Below are 18,011 nucleotides of genomic sequence, written 5' to 3' on the forward strand. Positions count from 1 at the left end.
CCGCCGCCGCCGCTACCGCCGCCTTCTTCCCCTGCCCGCGCCCTCCCGCGCCTGGAGGGCATCAAGGCAAGGCCGCGGCCGGGGATGGTGGGGGCCCGGGGGTGGTGGGAGTGGGCGCTGAACCGCGCTGAAGCGCTGCTCTCCCCGCAGGTGGGTCACACGCAGCGGGTGGAGCTGGTGCCCGGCAGGGCCCACGCCGTGCGCACCCTCAGCCTCAAGCCGCTTCTCTTCGGTGAGTATCGCCACCCGCCCCGGCCTCCTCCCCGGGGAACGCTCCGAGCCTCCCCCGCGGCTGGGCCCTCAGCCGGAGCCGTGCCACCGTGGGTGCCGGCAGCCAGGGCCGAGGGGGGGTTTCGCCTCCCGCCCGCCCTGCCCCCGACGGCGGGAGGGCAGCGTCTGACAGCGGGTGGGGGTGTCTGTCTCACACCCGCCGCTCTCTTAAACACCCACTCGGGGGAAAATTACTTCTTCTCCCGCGTTGGCGTCTCCTCCCTGTGCCGCTTTCCCTCGGGGCTGCCTTAAAAAGAGCGTGATTTTGTTTAAGGTATTTTGATACAGTATCCACAGAGGTTACTTGTTCTGGGTGGGCTGTTTAGGAGAATTTCGAAGATTAACCTTTCCCAGGTTTTTCAGATTCTTGTTTTTTTAAAAAATACCCTGATTAGACAGCAGATCACCGAAGAGGACCTCGAAGAAGCTGCTCAATATTAGGAAGGGACAAGAGATGCCCAAATTTTTGGTAATAAATGATGATAAAGCAATTTAGTGTTGGTGCTTCAGTGCTGAAGAAATGGATAACAGAATTTATAGACTTAATGTCTTCCACCATTTTGCATCCTGTTCTAGATTTATCTTTATTTTCTGGCTGCTCTGCTACACAACATCCATCTTTCAGATATTTTGAATGCTTCTTTACCTTTCTGTGATTTTTGCTGTGACTGGTGAAGTCTCGTTAATTGAACTCTGTGTTCTGGAAATCCACTGAGAATATACAAATTAATTTTTTGGGACACATGGTTACAAAATTCCTACTACTGCAAAGTCATAGAAAACTTGTTCTCTCTCAGAAGATAGTACTGAGACCCTTCATTAGATGCTTTCTCAATAATATATAAAGTTTTTTTCCCGATTCCAAGTAGATTATATGTACTGAAAGTCTACCCATAAATCACACAGGTTTCTTATTAAACTCCTTCAGTGCAAAAAGTATCTGGAAGAAATATACAAAGGTCTCCTGTCATTTCTACATATGTGGTACTCCTGGTTTGCAAATTTCAAAGTGGATTTCTGTCTGACCTTCAGTAAACAGACAGAGCAACCTGGAACTGATATCCTGCAGCATTGACAAAACTGACATCATTACCAGAACCACGGTCTGGGGCAATTGCTCTGCTTTTCACTCGGGAAAACTCATCTTTCCACCTTCTCTGCCCTGCTGGTACTGCTTAAGTAAAAGGCCTGCAAGGAAGGTGCTGAAGTTGAGAAAAGGCAGGTTGGTCCCGACAGCACTAATCCCGCAACTTTTAGCTTATCGCTCCGGCACCTCCGTGGTTTCTGAGGGAAGCTTTGCTCCCTGAGGATGTTATCATGGACAGGGATGGACATTCATCATTTGAGATGCCACGCGAGTCTCTTCTCCTTTGTCCTCTGATAGGGGGTCCCTTATTTAGAAACTGCAAGTCGCAAGACGGTTCTTATCTCCGGAATGAACCTGCCAGGAGCCAGCTCTGACTTTAAAAGACTTCCAGAGGCTCCTCTATCTATGCAAACAATACCAATCTAAACTGTTTTTTAAAAAAAAAAAAAAAACTAATTTTTTCCATGTCTGTCGTTTAAATTAGTGGAAGTGTGTATTAACTTGGTTGTGTTACAAACCCAGAAGTTGCTAGCAAAGGACTCTTGAATTTCTGGGGATTTTACTGCACACAGTCTTGCGGCATGCAAGAGCCAATTTAAGGAAATAAGTGGTTGGTCTCTGATCTTTGCTTTCAGCAGAGCAGGCTGTAGTGGGACCACAGCAGCAGACGGCTCGTTAATGACTTAATGTAAGCTCTGTGCTTTGGAGCATGGCACTGGGCACCATAGGGGAACTTGCGGTTTGTTTTTTAAATGTGGGTAAGTCATCTGCATTGGACCCAAGCGTATTTCATGGAGCTCTGAAAAAGTCCCTGCCCTATTTTTTTCCCCCTCTGGCTACAAAACGTCATTTCTAAAGCTTGTAAGTCAGACCATCTGTGCACTTTTTAGTTAGGAAACACTTGTAATCAAATAATCCTATTAATGGAAAACAAATATCAGACAAAGCCTTTTCAACCTTCAGAGCTTTTATGTGTTCTGTTGTATTTTCCAAACGCAGTCTGTTCAGAAGATACTGCTATTGCAGGGACCACCTGGCAGCGGATTCTGTGGATTGGGCAGCAGTTTGTAAGACGAGGCAGCAGGGAGGAATAAAAATAGGAAATCTCGCTGTGTTTTTCTTCTGAGCCTCGGGGAATAGAAGTAATCACTGCACAAATGTCAGGGCGCAGCTGAATTTCAGTGTGAGTGTCTGAGCGCTCGTCTCAGCCCACGCTAAATCTGAAGAGGAGGTCTCATCATGGGTTGTTGGTGTGCTTTACGAGCACAGGGAGGCAATGTGTCTCCGTCAAACCCGGTGGCTCTCTCCACAACCAAGACCGCAGGCGTCATGAACGAGGCTGAGCGTGTTTCTCCCCAAAGCTGTTTTTCCCCTTACTTGAATCCCAAATTGAATCCACTGTAGGAAATTTTTCCACAGACAGCGCTTTGTTAGGTAGTAGAGATCTGATTTCTTTTCTCGTGTGGGGATTTGCTGGTTTCTGCTCTGGGGTCTGGAGGGTAGAGCTATAGCTGTGTTTACCCCAGCAGGAACTACGGTCCCTGCTTCCTTGGGTTGAGAGAGTGAGCTGCAGAGAGTGAGTTTTGCCACCTATTCTCTCTTCCCTGTGTGCAGGGGGAAGGTCAAGGCAGATGTGTAACATTTCTTACCCTCCATCTCAGACCTGCAGGTATCTTCTCCTGTGCTGTGGTTGGGGCTCACCTCTGCATCCCAAGCAAAGCTGTTGTTGTACCCCAAAGCAGAGCTTTAACCAGCTGGTGTCCCACTCCTGCTCTGCTCTTTCTCAAGGCTCTTGTGCTATCTTCGGTAGTTCCCCAGTTACCAGAATCTTCTGATCCAAACTGAATTTCTTATGTTAAAAAATGGTTTTCCCTGTTAAGCCGAAACCCTCAGCTATCTTTGTGCCTCTCCTGCTTGGAATGGCTGTTTCCTTTTACCTTGCAGATGCTCGTCAATTCTCAGCACAGAAAGCTGAAGGGACAGCCTGAGTGACTGCTCAAGACCAGAGTTTAACATTCATTTTTTAAGGGATTGGGCATTCCTGGGTGGGTTTCTGTCCCTCTTAATTTGCCTCAGACTGTTCAAAAGTAAAGTATTTGCTCCATATATAAAAAAGCATGTTGGCACTCGGGGAGACTTTCACGTAATCTCTCTGGACAGAAAGCAAGCAGACAGTTGAACAGCGTCAATGTCTCAGGAACAAATAATGAAGCTGAAAGGGCTATCAGCTCTGATGATGAGAGCTGGAAGGTGCTGTTATGACAGGTCCCTTCCAGCTTGTGCTCACCTGCAGAGTTCCGTTCAGTTTTGTTGTGATGTTGGATCTGACACAAAGCTGTCTATCGCCAAGTCCTGGATCTGCAGAGCCTTGCAAGAGGAATATGTTACATTTGCATCCTTAAGCTCTGTCTCAGTAAAACAGGGGTCTGTGATGAGGCCCTATCTGTGGACTATGACTGCTTTGACTCACCTAAAAGTATTGACTGTACATGTCCAAGACACCAACTGCCAGGGGAAGGAGTTTTCTAGCCATGGGGAAGGGAGCAGTTTCTTATTGTTGGAACTGAGATTTTTCAGACCTTCCGGCCAGCCTGTTCAGGGCAGCGGTGATGTTTCCACCTCCGCACCGCCTGGTGCAGGTTCCTGTTCTTCTTCTGCCAGGCGTAGGCTTTGTTCACCACCACTTTGTCACTCTGAACTTCGCCGCTTACAACAAAGACCCCTGAGTGAGTCCCTCTCATGATGTTGTGGACACACGTAGCATCTATGTCCAGCCACTGCTGGAGCCTGGCAGGGATTTCGGTTCTGAGGAGAGGGCCGTGCTTCAGGACCTCCACCCTGGAGGGATCCAGGTCAAAGTCCGAGATGGTGGTGGTCGTGTTCTTCCTCAGGATCCGGATTTTCACTGCTGCAGGGGTTGGAAAAAGAGCTGTTAGTTCTGTTTACTTTCCATAGCTCTTACCTACTTAAAGACACAGCCAACGCAAGGCTTTCTTGCTGTTTCTGTAATGTGATGACACATCCATCCAAGCTCTTCTAATTGCAGTGAGTTTGTAGAAGTTCTCATTTCAGGTTAGTTTTCAGTACTGAAGGCCATTATTCTCACTCCGCTTTTCTCAGGAGAGTGGTGAAGGTGTTTCAGCAGCTCTGCAAGGGCAGAAACCCGGCAGGGGTGCAAGTGGATGCATCAAAGTCCTAGTCTCCTGCAAATTACTTGAGCTGGGATTTCAGGAGGAGACATGACTGCCAGCAGCCCAGGGGTTTTAACTTTTTTGTATCATGAAGGTTTTGTGCCTGAATTCAGGACAGTATCTGAAAACTTCCTGCCAGCTGATTGAGCAGAGCCAGTTCTGCCACCTGCTTGGGCCAGGGGAGGGGGGGAGCATTACTAGAACAATGCTCTTGAAGGGTGAGATAGCTAACATGGAGTTTGCTAACGGTTTTTATGGGCATTGATTGAAATATTGGTCTCCAAAGGAAAACCAGATAGTGCTTGTATGTAGCAGCCACAAAAGCAAATCAGAGCCCACAGAAATAAATCAGGTCTTCATCCTTGGTGCTGCCTGGAGCTGGGCCCTCCTGCTATATAGCAGGTGAGTTGGGACCTGAACATCTCCATGATCTGCTGTAAAAGTTGCAGTCCCTCCAAGTCAGTCTGTTATGCCATGCCACTTGGCTCCTGGAGGGAAGAGGAGCAACTGAGAGGAGGAGGAGGGGGATTACTCACCAAAATCGTTGGTGCAGAGGTTTTCCAGGATCTCCCTGGCAGTGCTGGCCTCCTCAAGCTCGCAATCCTTGCAGCTGGCTCGGGGCACTGCTGCAACAGAAATTTGGTTATAACACCCTTGTCAAGCTTCACTGGAAAAGGCATAATGCAATTCTGGGATCTACGAGTGGTGACTTGCTATTTCCAAGTGGTGCTTCCTCCCAAGCTACCCAGTCCCTGGAGAGACAGCTTAGGCTGCCAGAGTGGGAAATGTCAAATTCTCCCTTCTGTGGCTGGGGCAGACGCTGCTTGTCGTGCTTTGCTTAGGCTTGTGTGTGTTGCTGCATGTTAAAGCAGCAGTGAAAATGTTTAATGAAGATCTCCTCGTTTGGATGAAACAGCAAGGCCATTGGTATGGCCAGACTCCATCCAGTGATGCTGAAATATTCTCCCCTTAACTGCTCTCAAATCTCCCCCAGTGTTCATCATTGTTTGGGTGTTTAATTTAGTCTTTTAGTCTTAAAGATTTTTTCTTGTGTAACTCATGTCTGCAAGAGGCTCATGCCCCTTTGTGGTGTTTCCTAATGTTTAAAGAGAAGGCTTGCAAAACATTTCTTTTTGCATGTTTTTAAACCTTGGACAGAGCTGAAAGATGAGGGCTGCAGCTCCTTAGCTCTGCTGGAAGCACTTCTCATCGCCTGGAGCCTGCTCACCACCAGCTCTCATGCTGTGCCTGAGCATTAGGCTTTTACAGCGATTCCTCCCCCCTGCCCCAAACCCTGCCTGCCCTGATGGCACCCCGGGAGCTAATGAATACAGTAGAGAGGGGAACAAGCTGCAGCCAACGTTGCGCTAATTTTCTAGACATGGTGGAGTTCCCAGAGAGAACAAAATCAAGATTTCTAAATCATATTTATAAAGTATAACTTAAAACCAAAAGCACTAGGAGCACAAAGAAGAAATAGACCTTTTGAGCTTTCAGTGTTACATATGGGAAAACATATGAGTGGAAAAAAAAAAACCAACAACCCTTACTTCTCCTGCTTGAGGAATTTTCATCCATGGAGACTGCGGCGATGCACAGTTCATGGTCCGCAGGAAACTTGTTGCAGTTGAGGATTTCGGGCCAGGGGTAGCCGTAACAAGCCATGACCGGGGCGCAGCTTCTCTTGACGGCTTCGCAGAGGCTGCGGCAGGGGTAGATGAGCCTGGGGAGGGGAGGGGGGTTGCAGCACCTCTGGACCCCCAGCAGCAGGTGGAGGGTCCAGCCCTGGCACCATTCTGCTGCACAGGGCTGTGTTGCACACTGTAGTGCTAGCAGGGCTACTTTGGGGGCTTTAAACTCTTTTGAACATTCATGCCTGGGAAGCAAAGAGTGACTTTCTGAGGACGGGAGGGATGAGACCGTTCGATACAGGGTGCTGCCAGAAGCCCTTCCTCTTCCCAGGGATCTTCTCTAATTGTGCAATGTCTGCTTACCTTTACAGGTGCCTAATTTAGTACCTGATTTCCTAGCAGAGCTGCCCTTTGATGGCTGCACCTCAAAACTGGGGATTTCTCTCTGATGCTGGCATTGTCAGGCTGAGGAAGCCCTTGCGTAGTCGGGGCAGGAGCTGGGAAGGCAGGGGGCTGCAGGGGAGGTGGGAGGTGAAGCTGGTGGGTGCCAGCAGCTACTGCAGTGTGTGAGGGGGGTGGCCAGGGGAGAGGGCAGCGGTGCCTGGGGTGGGAGAGCAGGAAAATCCAGAGGAGGGAACATAATGTTTCTGCTTCTGTGAGATGAAATGCTCATGTTTCACTTTCAGAGGGAAGGTCCCTGCTGAGTAATCCAATTGCCCCTTGCCGAGAGGGGAACCACAGCTTTTTGGGGACCGTGGTGAGATTTCACACATTTTTCTCTCAGGAGGCAAATGCAGTTGTGCTGTTGGAGAGTGTTACTTGCTACAGCTGAAATAATTTGTAAAAACATCTTACCTGTCCAAGCAGATTGGTGCAAAGAGGGAGCAGAGGAAAATCCTAGCGTCTGGGTGGCACTCCCTGGCCAGCAAGGGCAGCCAGCTGGAAGACTGCTGGATCACTTCTGGCATGGTCTCGTGCTCCAGCAGGTTGGGAATCCTCATCTCGGAGTAGCCGATGTCGTAGCACAGGGCCATGCGGTGTGGAATGGGCATGCAGCTGGAGGATCTCCTCAGGTAGCTTGCCCAGGCTCCTGGAGAGCCCCAGAGCAGCAGGCGCGCCAGGAGACCCAGTAGCCATGGGCCACCCGACCTGGAGGGTTGCCTGCGGTGGGCTGTGACCATGCTCGGAGCAAGCTGGGAGTGGGCGAACAGTCAGCGCACCCTGGACTGAGCTGCTCCCAACTGTGGGAAGCCTTTTATAGCCTAAGAACCACCTCTCTGTCAATCCATCCTCATTAAGTGCGGCCCTTTCAGAGCCCTCATGGGGAAGACAATGCTCCAATTTTCATTTGCCAGCGGCCCCGATTGTTTGGATTTTAGCAGGGGTTTGGCTTAGATCAGCAGGTGTGGAAATGAGGGCAGTTGGGGAGGGATGAATGACTTGGCCCATGTGTCTTGGGGCTCTTTCAGCCGAGATTGAATCTCTGTTTGACACCAGTGCTTCAGCCCATCCCCTTTCTCTTGCTCCAGGATTAGTCATTATTTCATAAACCCCAATGTTTTCCTCTCTTTTGTTTTTTGTAAAAGCAATCAAGTGTTGCTCAAAGTCAATTAGGAGGCATTTGTTTAGCTGGATCTATTGTTGAGCAGGCAGAGAGATAGGATGGTCTCGCAGCCAGAAGTTAACCGTTTGGGAGAGCTGAGGGTAGAGAGGAACTAATTTGCAGCTGTGGAGCCAGGTTGTTTGCGGATGGGATTGGCGGCGCTTGGCTGGAAACCCCCTCACCTTGCAACCTGCGTGACAGCGCGCTTTCCGCTTAACAGAGTTTTTCCTTCGTTACGAAATCCCGTTACTACCGCTGAAGAGCAGGATTGTCCTTCCTCCAGCACGTAATTAAGATTCCAGAAGCCATCATTACTGTAGCCCGGTTTGGGGAACTGGAAATAGTGGGGGCGTTGCTTGCCAGTGCGCACGGGTCACTCGGACCTGGTGCCGTGCCATGAGGTTCAAACCAGCCAGCGGAAGCTCCGGCTTTGCAGCATCCTCTGGCACGAGGACCCTGCGCTGCCTGTGGCGGAAATTGTTTCCTCGGAGGGTGTTACGGATACAGCCAGCTGCATTGTGTGTCTGTGGCTTCCCAGGAACATCTCGTTTTCTCCAGAGCTAGTTCTGGTCTGTGCTTAGCAAGAAGCCAACTGCTCATTGACAGTTGGAGCTGATAGGGTTGATTTAAGGTCACGGAAGTAATTAACTTTTTTTTTCCCCCCTGCTTTGAGGATTGCTGCTATAGTAGAGATGCATTGTGTCCTTGGCACGTACCTGCAGGAGCTCTAGGGATCTGTGATTTGGAGAGCAGGACCTTTGGCCTAAGAGCACTTAAACCTGTCCTGCTTTGGTGGTTTTTCTTTCCCTTTACGAAAGTCTCAGCAGCTGGTTACAAGATCCCCACAGCAGTGACAGACATCAGCCAGAAGGATCTGCTCAACCTGCTGGGCCATGGTGTAACTGTGCTGTGGAACAGGACCTCACCAGCACTTTGCAAGTGTGTGACCAGTGCACCAAGGAGATGAAAATCTCTTAGCCTCGTAGTCATCAATGGATTTCTCTGCATTTAAATTTGCTTGGGATCCTGATGTTGCCTGGTTGCTGCTGGTCTCCTGCTGCGAAGGGAAGTTGGTGATATGCTACCTAGATATGGAGTGTGGCATCCTCCACATGCAGTGTCTTCCCCTTTAATATGGCATTTGAAGAGCATTTTTAGTGGGGGATAAAGGAAATGAGTGGGAATAAGCTTGGAAGTTGTCTCCTTGCTGTTTGAGTTTCGTAGCAGAGCACTGTGTCAGGTTCCTCTGAAAGGTGTTTGTTCTTGTGCAAAGTGCCGTCCTCCCACGTGAGAGCCAGGAAGGCTGAAACCCTGGCCATCACCACTGCCCACCTTAAAGGTTTCGGCCTCCCTTCCTGTAGAGCAGCAGTTCCCAGACTGTGATCCACATGTCACCTTTGAAGTGATAATATGTGGTGATACGCACGTGTTTGTTCACTCCTTTGTCCATTGTGGTATCTGCCACAGAGTTTAAGGGCTTGACCCCTGGATCCAAACATTTAGGAACTGCTGCTGTAAAAATACCTGCTTCCAGCAGCTCAGGTGTGTGGTGTATGCTCTATGAGAGTTCTTCTTTTAGAAGGGTGGATGTGTTTGAATGTCCCAAACTTAGGCAGAGTCTAAATTTCCCCCCAACTCTTTTTTTTTTTTTTTTTTTTTTTCCAAGTGGGCTGCCATCGGTATGGGGTCCCACTGTAACAGTTCCTCAGTCTCTGTTGCTGCTCACACTTTTGCTGCAGAAATTCCCAACTTCCTGACAGAGGAAGAGTGCAAGCTCATCGTCCATCTGGCACAGCTGAAGGGGCTGCAGAAGAGCCAGATCCTACCAACAGATGACTATGAGGAAGCCATGGAAATGATAGAAATCAGCCAGATGGACATTTTCAATCTGCTGGACCACAATCAGGATGGGCAGCTGCAGCTCAAAGAGGTAGAGTGTGGGACAGACTGGGGGAGGTTTGCTGGGGGACGCTCTGGCAGTTCTCAGATGATCTCCTGATTACTCATGTGCTTGGGTAGGGCCAGACTCCAGTATATACCAATCAGTATTTGCTTAATTTTATGTCTCAAGACTTATATTGACCTTCAGCATGGAAGTTTCTGGGGAAATGTGCAGCAATTGCCATGCTATTGGGAGGCAGCAACAGTCCTTGGCAGGAGTTGAGAGTTTTGAATATGCTGGGTGAAATGTTCTTTGTGCTGTGGGTTTCCTCTTGCTGGGTGTCCTGGGGAAGTGAGTTTGTAGCGTGGGTGCTGCTTGGTGACCGCGCTCAACTGGCCAGACATCAGCAAAGCCACCCCTATTAATGACCCTGGAGGGGATAATGAGCACCTTGTCCACAGCTCTTCAGCACCCTCGCCCTGTATGGCAGGGTGCACAGGGCAAGAGCTGGCAGTTCAAGGATGTCCCTTCCCAGGGTCCCGTTTCAGGTGGGACTGGGGGTGTGTAGTGTCCCATGGTCAGCAAGCGTTGTGGAGTATGGAGAACTGTGCCAGGGACAACCCACGGCCACGATCCTTTCTCTGGAGGTCAGAGCCTGCTGAGAGCTCTCCAGGATACGCCTTCTCTCTGTCCACATAGAAAGGAAGCATTTTGTTCCAAACCTTTATCTTGGACAAGTAAAAGCATTCACTTTTATCCTCACTAGCTTTACTTTCCCTTCAAGAGAAAGAGCTGTGCCCCCTCCGCCTCAGGACTGGTTAACCAAGTCCCAGCAGTCGTTTGCTGTGACCTAAACTGGAAATAACAGCGTGCATCAGCCACACGCTGTGTGTGGCTGCCAGATGATTCCCACTCCAGTCTTCTTTCTGCAGAGACATGCTGACGCCTGGCTGGCCGATGCTCTGCAGAGGAGAGCCCGCCAGGCCTCAAGCAGGCAATCTGTGGGGTTTCCTCAGTACGAGAAACCAGTGCCCGGTGTTGATCTGTTTCTGAATTTCAGGTGTTGACCCACACCCGGCTTGGGAATGGCAGGTGGATGACCCCCGAGAACATCCGGGAGATGTACACTGCAGTCAAGGCCGATCCTGATGGGAATGGTAAGAGCAGCTCCATGGGAATCCATCCCTTCACCCTCAGCACAGTGGACTCCTTGCCCAGCCACGTGGGGCAGAGCAAGAGCCAGGTCCCGGGCCAGGCCTGTTTCTCTGGCTGTTCTTCAAAGGAAAATAATGCTGCTTTAGAGACCTTCACAGAAAAGTACAATCAGTGTAAACCTCTCATCACAGCACTCCTGTCCCTTCATCACCAGCCCAGCAGCACACTAGTTCCACTGTCTGGGCTCAGATCTTGCAGAAGCAGCACCGGAACGCGACTCTACGCTCCCTCTCCCCTGACAGACCTGCCTTAGTTTGTGCCCCCATTTAACAGGATTTTCAGGGTGCATTTCTGCTCCTGTGGTCTGAGAGATGGCTCTGACTCTGACTGTGTAGCTCTTGTTACCTGGGCTGCAGGTTTTAAGGTGCACCCCCTCGTTTTCAGGGAGAGTTCTGCAGCACTGGCAGGGGAGGGAGGAACAAGCGGAGGTGAGGGTGGTCTTGGTGGTCAGCCTTTGTTGCTGACCCCTCTCTCTGCTGCTACAAACTCTCTGTATTCCATGAGGTCACTTCTGCCCTTCCTGGCTCTGGTCTCCCAAGGGCTCCTGCTGGTCTGGACATGCACTCTAACCTCTGCTGCTCTAATTAGAATGCCCTCAATTAAGCAACTTTCCATTTCCTAATCAAATTAAGTGAACGCACAGGCTCTGCACGCTCTTCCAGTGACCTGGCGTTGAGAGCTGCCCAGGAGGAGCTGGTTTGGAGTTGAAGCAGTATCCTTGTGAATGCCTAAATATCCGGAGGGCACCCCGTGCCCGGCTCCTCCGGGCTGGTGGCGTCCTTGGCAGGGGTAGGAGCGTATGACCGAGTCCTCAGTGGCTTTTCCACTGTTCTGGACATGAACAAATGAAAGGTCTTGTTAAAGTGCTCTTGGCAGGACCTTGCTTCCAGAGAGTCGCTTCCCCTCGTTGTTAGATTGGTACGTGACACCGAGAGACCAGGTCACAACCTGGATGTGACACTGCATCATCAAAGACCAAGTGGAGTAGGGGGAAGTGGGGACAGGGAGACATGGGAAGTAATAATGGTCTGGATAATTTGGTCACGACCACTGGCACCTGAGGAACTGTCCCAGGCCGACCCTGGTGGCTGGCCCTTCCTCCTGCTGGAGGGTGCTGTGTGCCTGGGGAGCAGAGGTGGCACCACCGCAGTGCTGGGTTCGCTGCCTGAGTGAGCTCCACTCGCAGCCCACAGCGGCTTGTGGCTGCCAGGCAGCACACTGCAGTGCTCTGCACGCTCTGGTCCTGGGGACCTGATCCTCAGTCCACACCTTCCTTCTTCTCCAGGAAGGTGAAACAGCAAATGTGAGGATTTTTCTGAAGCCAACAAAGGCAAAAGTCCATCTCTCGGAGTCCAGTTGAGTGCAAACAAGAAATACCAGTTTTAGTAGAAACCATTGTTACCTATCACTTTTCTGTTATTTCTACTTACGCAAGATCATTCTCTGTTGTATTTCTCGATCATGTTTTACAATTGCACAAATGCAGAAGAATGTACCACTTGTTTTGGGTTTGGCTTTTTTAACTTACCATGTGAGGTCTTGTAGAAAATGGGGTCTGAGGTGTCCCACTGTGCTCCTAAACATGTCTATTTAAATATCTAAGAAACAAGCCCCAAGGCATCAGGTGGCACAAACTTTTTAGCTGCGGCATTGCATATGTTCAGACTGTAGTGACTACTTCTCCCTTTTGATGGATTGGTCTGTGTGTTTAGAAGCTTTTCAAAGTTCAAAATGGTATTTTGCCTGTCCCAGTTCTGACCTTGTGCAGCAGCTAATGGTTCCCTTTTGCAGGTTGCTCTCTGCCCTCTGCTCTGCTAAGGGCAAGAATGTCCCAGTGACCTGTAATCCTGTGCATGTTGGGGGGCAGCCCATGGTGGGCCCTGAATGGGATTTGTTTGGGGAAGGCAGTTTCTGCAGTGCCCTCAGCTGGTGGTTTCTCCGAGTACAGGACACCAAGAAGTATTACCTGCACCAGGGTCAGCTGGCTTTTCTTCTCTTCCCGTAGGTGTGCTGAGTTTGGAGGAATTCAAACAACTGAACATCCGTGATTTCCACAAGTACATGGGAAGCCAGAAAGTGAAGATGAGTGACTTGGTGCGCAACAGCCAGCACACCTGGCTCTACCAGGGTGAGGGGGCACACCAGGTGATGAGAGCCATACGGCAAAGGTACGGGCCAGGCAGCCGGGCAGTTGGGTTTGTGTAGCACGAGGACCACCTGTGCCGGGAGAGGCGGTGGCAGACGTGCTGATATTCACACTTCCTAATTGTATGAAAGTCTTTGGAGTATAAAGGGCAATGAACACAGACATGGAATGGGGAGAGGAGGTTTTCATTAGAACAAGAATTTGTATTGTCCCATGGAAAAGGAAAAAGAAAAATCAAACCTTTCAGCATCTCCATTCACTTTTGGGAACAGCCCTATAAAACCAAGAAGACTTGGCATTATATGAAATAATTCATTCTAATTAGTAAATGAGCTTACTGGGAGAAACTGCCCGTTTCCAATGCTGTCTGGGTGCCAGTAGTTACTGTCATTTGCTTTAGTTACTCATGCATTTCACTGAAATCTGTCTTAGCTGTTCAGAGCTGACTTTTTAACAAGCACGACTTCATCTCAAGTAAGCTGAGTTACTTTGATGCTCTGAGCCCATGTATCTCAGGGCAGCTCACGGCAGATGGGAGAACCTCTTACCTTTCCCTTTATCTCAGATTTGGTACTGGGAAGCGTGGAAACCCAGCACGTAGGCCAAATCGTTTAGCTGTGGTGAGTTTCAGATAATTGGCTGGAGATTTTCTTGTTCTTGTGGTGCTGGTCCTCGCCCAGGACATGGGTGGGTAAAATCTATCCTCAGGCTTGAAAATGGCTGTTGGCTGCTCCTTCAGTGCATTCCAGTGGGAGAATGGGGTCACATATTGCCTTGATTAGAGCAGACTGTGGCTGCCACTTTCTCCGTGCCAGCTAGCCAGCACACACAGGCATGGGCATACAGCTTTCACACTCTTCAGTTGGCCGCTGTTACAAGGACATGAAGATGTAACACTGAAGGAGGCTGTTAACAATCCTCCCTGGGACCATGTGGTGCCTGGGGGGGGCTTTGCTGTCCTGTCTGGGGGCCATGTTCCCCTCGCGCCTGCCTGGAGGGCTTCACCGGTCCACATTCTCAGAGCTCTGAGTGTTCTTTGGCAGGTCTCAAGAGGTACCTGCTTGCCTTGGGGATGATCTCAGATGTAGCAGCGGAAAAATCCCAGAGCAGGAGGGCTCCGGTCTCCTTGATCACTTCCTGTGCCCCTCTGCCCTGGGGGGAGGCTGCTGAAAAGGCAACAGGGAAAGGTGAGTTAGGTGACAAGAATATTCCTAGAGCTAGTCTCTCGTTCACTCTCAGCAGGGGCCCTGTGCTTTCCTAACTGTCCCCGAGCTCTGTAGATGGTGTGCAGGAGTCCAGAGAAGCGATGACATGGCATGTGAAGGCTCCAGGGACACACACAGAAGGGATCTTGCTGAGCAAGCAAAGTCTTCCTGAGCACAGTCCTGCTGGAGATGCAGACATCGTTTGTGTTTCTTTTTTTTGTTAACCTTCACAAGGACTTTCTGAGCCACTGCTGATGGTCCAACGGATCTGTAAGGACCTAGTTATCTCTTGACATGCTTGCTGCAGCCCACGCGTCTCTCCGGTCTGTTGGGGAAGGGGGTTATCTTTCTCTGGATTTAGTTGGCACTTGGGAGTAGCGGCTGGCCAGGGTGATGGTGCTTTCTCCTCACCTGCTCTGCTCTCCTCTTCCCCAGGGTAATGCGTCTGACTCGCTTGCCCCCCGAGATCGTGGAGCACAGCGAGCCCCTCCAGGTTGTGCGGTACGACCAGGGAGGGCACTACCATGCCCACATGGACAGTGGCCCCGTCTTCCCCGAGACTGCCTGCAGCCACACCAAGCTGGTCGCCAATGAAAGCGCTCCCTTTGAGACCTCCTGCCGGTAAGGCCTGCCTTGGCACAACCTGGAACGCGCTAGAGAAGAGGTGTGGAGACATGTTTCACTTCACCTCGCACGGGGCTCGATGCTCAGGTTGTGGGCTCACAAACCAACTCTGGAGATTGCTGGCATGAGGGGGTTTGAAGGGGGAGATGGATGAATCCTGTGGGTCCATGCAAGAAGGGCGGAGTGGTTCTGCAGAGCTGCTGGACCACCCCCACCAGAGGCCAGAAACGCACCCTCAATGGCTGTGGGAGGGGATTTTCTTTATTGTCCTTCCTGGTCTTGTGCTTGGAGAAAAGCTGATGATGTAAATCACATATCTTGTGGTGTCTTGGAGGAACCACTGTGTGTATGGTGGAGGGTATCTGTGTCCCCTTCTCCAGTTGTGTCCCCTGACAGCCACTCTGTCTTGCAGGTATGTGACAGTGCTGTTCTACCTGAACAATGTGACTGGAGGAGGCGAAACGGTCTTTCCTATAGCTGACAACAGAACGTATGAAGAGATGGTAAATGAATCTCGCCTACGTGTTACCCTGGGGATTTTGAGTCCCTCTTTGAATGTCTTTATTTGCTGCGGCTGCAGAAGGGGTCTGGTGTGTGAGGCTGGTGGACATTAGCCTTCAGAGCTAGAACACGGGGAAGCTACGTCCCTCTGAGGCCAAGGGAGGAGGTGCAGAGGTTTCACAGCTGCACCTCTCCCCGCTCGGAGGCGTGAGGAGTGGTCTGTTGGCCTTGCTGCACTAACACGGGTCCTGCTCGCTTCTGTCTGGGCGGGTTTCCTCAGATTAAGTCTTGGCAGCAGGTGTGTTGTGCTGCTGTCGTGCGATGCTGCTCAGAACCAGGTCATGGACCTCCGGGGGGGGCTGAAACTGGTTGCTCCGGGTGGGTTGTGAAAGGCCTGCCCTGCCCAGCGTCAGCCTTGAGCTGTCCCTGTGGGGCGTTCAGGCGAAGGGCAGGATGAGGACTGGCAGCAGAGGCATTTGCGACACCTTCTCTGTGGTTTCTTTGTGCCAGTCTTTGATCCAGAATGACGTTGACCTGCGAGATACTCGGAAAAACTGCGACAAGGGCAATTTGCGAGTGAAACCTCAGCAAGGCACTGCTGTCTTCTGGTACAACTACCTGTCAGACGGAGAAGGTACGGTCCTGTTTCGAGGCTCGGCTCTCGGGAGGGGTAGGAATGCAGGAGGTGACAGCCGTTGTCTTCTTGCGGTGGCTGGGCGCTCAGAAGAGAGCCAAAGGGTGGTAGCTGCCTGCTAGTGGGAACTGGAGGGTCTACTTGTCACCAGCTGAATAGGAGCTTCCTGACTCTGAAAGGCCTTTGTTTACAAGCAGTAGGTCAGTGGCTCCTGATGCCTTTGGGGGACAGGAGTAGCTAGCAAACAAAGACCTTGGCTGCACTAGCCATCGCCAGCTGCCTCCCATCCCACTGTGCGAGCTGAAACTCCTGCTGGAACTTGGTCTGCCATTGAAAATGTTTCACTGATGTGGTGTTGCCCAAAGCGGTGGGGAGGGGGGAGGCAGACAAAGGCACGGCCATGGGCTCTGCAGCACAGGGAGGCATGGCCCGCCCCGCGCCAGGCTCTGCCGTGCTTGGGGCTGAATCCTGCTTTCTGGCTTGGCCGCAGCGTGATGATATGTGTCCTTGGGGCTGTTTTTCTCATGAAGCGCAGCGTGGTTTTCCCTGACAGCCAGGCTGGGGGATTGACATGAATCTTCCAGGCTGCTGGTGAGTGTGACTCCAGAGTGTTTCGATGGCAGATTTTGAGCAGTGGTAGGAGAAAGGACTATGGCATCCCAGCTCCCCTGGGAGCAGCTCATGTTTCCATCTCTAGAAAATCCACAGAGGAGGTCGGAAGACCAGCATTTGGCCTTTTGGATGATAATATCAAGACTATCACTCTCCTGTAAGAGCCCTGGTGTGTTTTTATGAGCAAATTGTTCCTAAATGGAAGGCGGCTGCCGATGCAAGTCTGCTACAGAAAAAAACGTGGTACCTCTGTAAAGAGAGGGTCGTTTGGAACGGCTGAAATGCAATCTCTAATATGGCCCTGAGCCTCTGACTTCCACGGGCCTTCTAGCAGCAGCACCTGTTTTCCACACGCCAACCTCCTCTTTTGAGAATTGTAGAATGGTTTAGGTTGGAAAGGACCTTAAAGATCATCTAGTTCCACCCCCCCTGCCCTGGGCAGGGGCACCTCCCATAGACCTGATTGCTCAAAGCCCCATCCAGCCTGGTCTTGAACACCTCCAGGGATGGGGCAGCCACAGCTTCTCTGGGAAACCTGTTCCAGTGCCTCACCACCCTCACAGTGAAGAAATTCTTCCTTATATCCAATCTAAATCTACTCTCTCTAGTTTGAAGCCATTACCCCTTGTCCTATTGCTACATGGTGTTGTAAAAAGTCCCTCTCCAGCTTTCTTGTAGGACCCCTTTAAATACTGGAAGGCTGCTTTAGGGCCTCCCTGCAGCCATCTCTTCTCCAGGCTGAACAACCCCAACTCTCTCAGCCTGTCTTCATATAAGAGGTGCCCCAGCCCTCTGATCATCTCTGTGGCCTCCTCTGGACCCTCTCCAGGAAAGAGGAGCACTAGAGAAGGAGCTGAGAAAAACAGCAGCCATGATGCAGAACGTGAGAGCCCCTTGCGCTGAGTGGAGACGCGAAGGCAACGAGCGTTTTGCATTTGGGGACCCTGCCCTGGCAGGTGTTTTTGGGGACACCTCCTTGTAGGTCCTAGGGTTTGGGGTAGCACCAAGATGGAGGGGTGCCAGGAGCAGCCAACTCCTGTAAGACATCACCGAGCTAAAATCCAAGCTGGCGCCGCGGGTGGGAGAGCTGGTGCTGCCCCCGGCTGTGCCGCAGCACTCCTCGCCACCTCCTAACAGGGCTATTTTTATTTATTTTAATTTTTTTTTGGCTCGTCAGGCTGGGTGGGGGAGCTGGACGACTTTGCCTTGCACGGGGGCTGCCTGGTCACCCAAGGCACCAAGTGGATCGCCAACAACTGGATCAACGTGGACCCCAACCGCCACCGGCAGCTGCGGTTCCAGCAGGAGATGGAGCGCTACGCGGGGGCCGGGCCGGGCGAGTGGACAGTGGATAAATCCTACAGCGGGGTGCACCTGGAGCTGTAGGGACGGCGACTGGGGCGGGGGGGG

General features: G+C 51.2%; 2 protein-coding genes across 2 annotated transcripts; one reads left to right on the forward strand and one right to left on the reverse strand.

Annotated features, from left to right (window-relative positions):
• P4HTM (prolyl 4-hydroxylase, transmembrane (endoplasmic reticulum)) lies at positions 1 to 17,997 on the forward strand (the record flags this gene model as incomplete). Its single annotated transcript, XM_014946642.1, has 9 exons — positions 1 to 66; positions 151 to 232; positions 9,522 to 9,712; positions 10,725 to 10,821; positions 12,885 to 13,047; positions 14,666 to 14,851; positions 15,267 to 15,357; positions 15,866 to 15,989; positions 17,779 to 17,997. Coding segments are annotated over 9 exons (1,209 nt in total), but the record flags the coding sequence as incomplete, so codon positions are not given.
• LOC106890843 (secreted frizzled-related protein 5-like) lies at positions 3,306 to 9,379 on the reverse strand. Its single transcript, XM_014946908.1, has 4 exons — positions 7,035 to 9,379; positions 6,099 to 6,271; positions 5,085 to 5,174; positions 3,306 to 4,265 (listed from the first exon to the last, which is right to left on the reverse strand). Exons 1-4 carry the CDS (start codon positions 7,358 to 7,360, stop codon positions 3,931 to 3,933), a joined length of 924 nt encoding a protein of 307 aa, XP_014802394.1. The 5' UTR covers positions 7,361 to 9,379; the 3' UTR covers positions 3,306 to 3,930.
• Positions 17,998 to 18,011: the final 14 nt, after the last annotated feature.

This window comes from Calidris pugnax, unplaced genomic scaffold (assembly GCF_001431845.1).
Source record: "Calidris pugnax isolate Ruff unplaced genomic scaffold, ASM143184v1 scaffold81, whole genome shotgun sequence".
NCBI lineage: Eukaryota > Metazoa > Chordata > Aves > Charadriiformes > Scolopacidae > Calidris > Calidris pugnax.

Excerpts from the sequence above, each read along its gene's own strand:
- LOC106890843 (XM_014946908.1), bottom strand. The coding sequence starts at position 7,360 with ATGGTCACAGCCCACCGCAGGCAACCCTCCAGGTCGGGTGGCCCATGG. Across the intron at positions 6,272-7,034 it reads GCACCAATCTGCTTGGACAG|GCTCATCTACCCCTGCCGCA; the intron begins GTAAGATGTTTT and ends TCCCCTCCCCAG. Across the intron at positions 4,266-5,084 it reads CCTCTGCACCAACGATTTTG|CAGTGAAAATCCGGATCCTG; the intron begins GTGAGTAATCCC and ends CAACCCCTGCAG.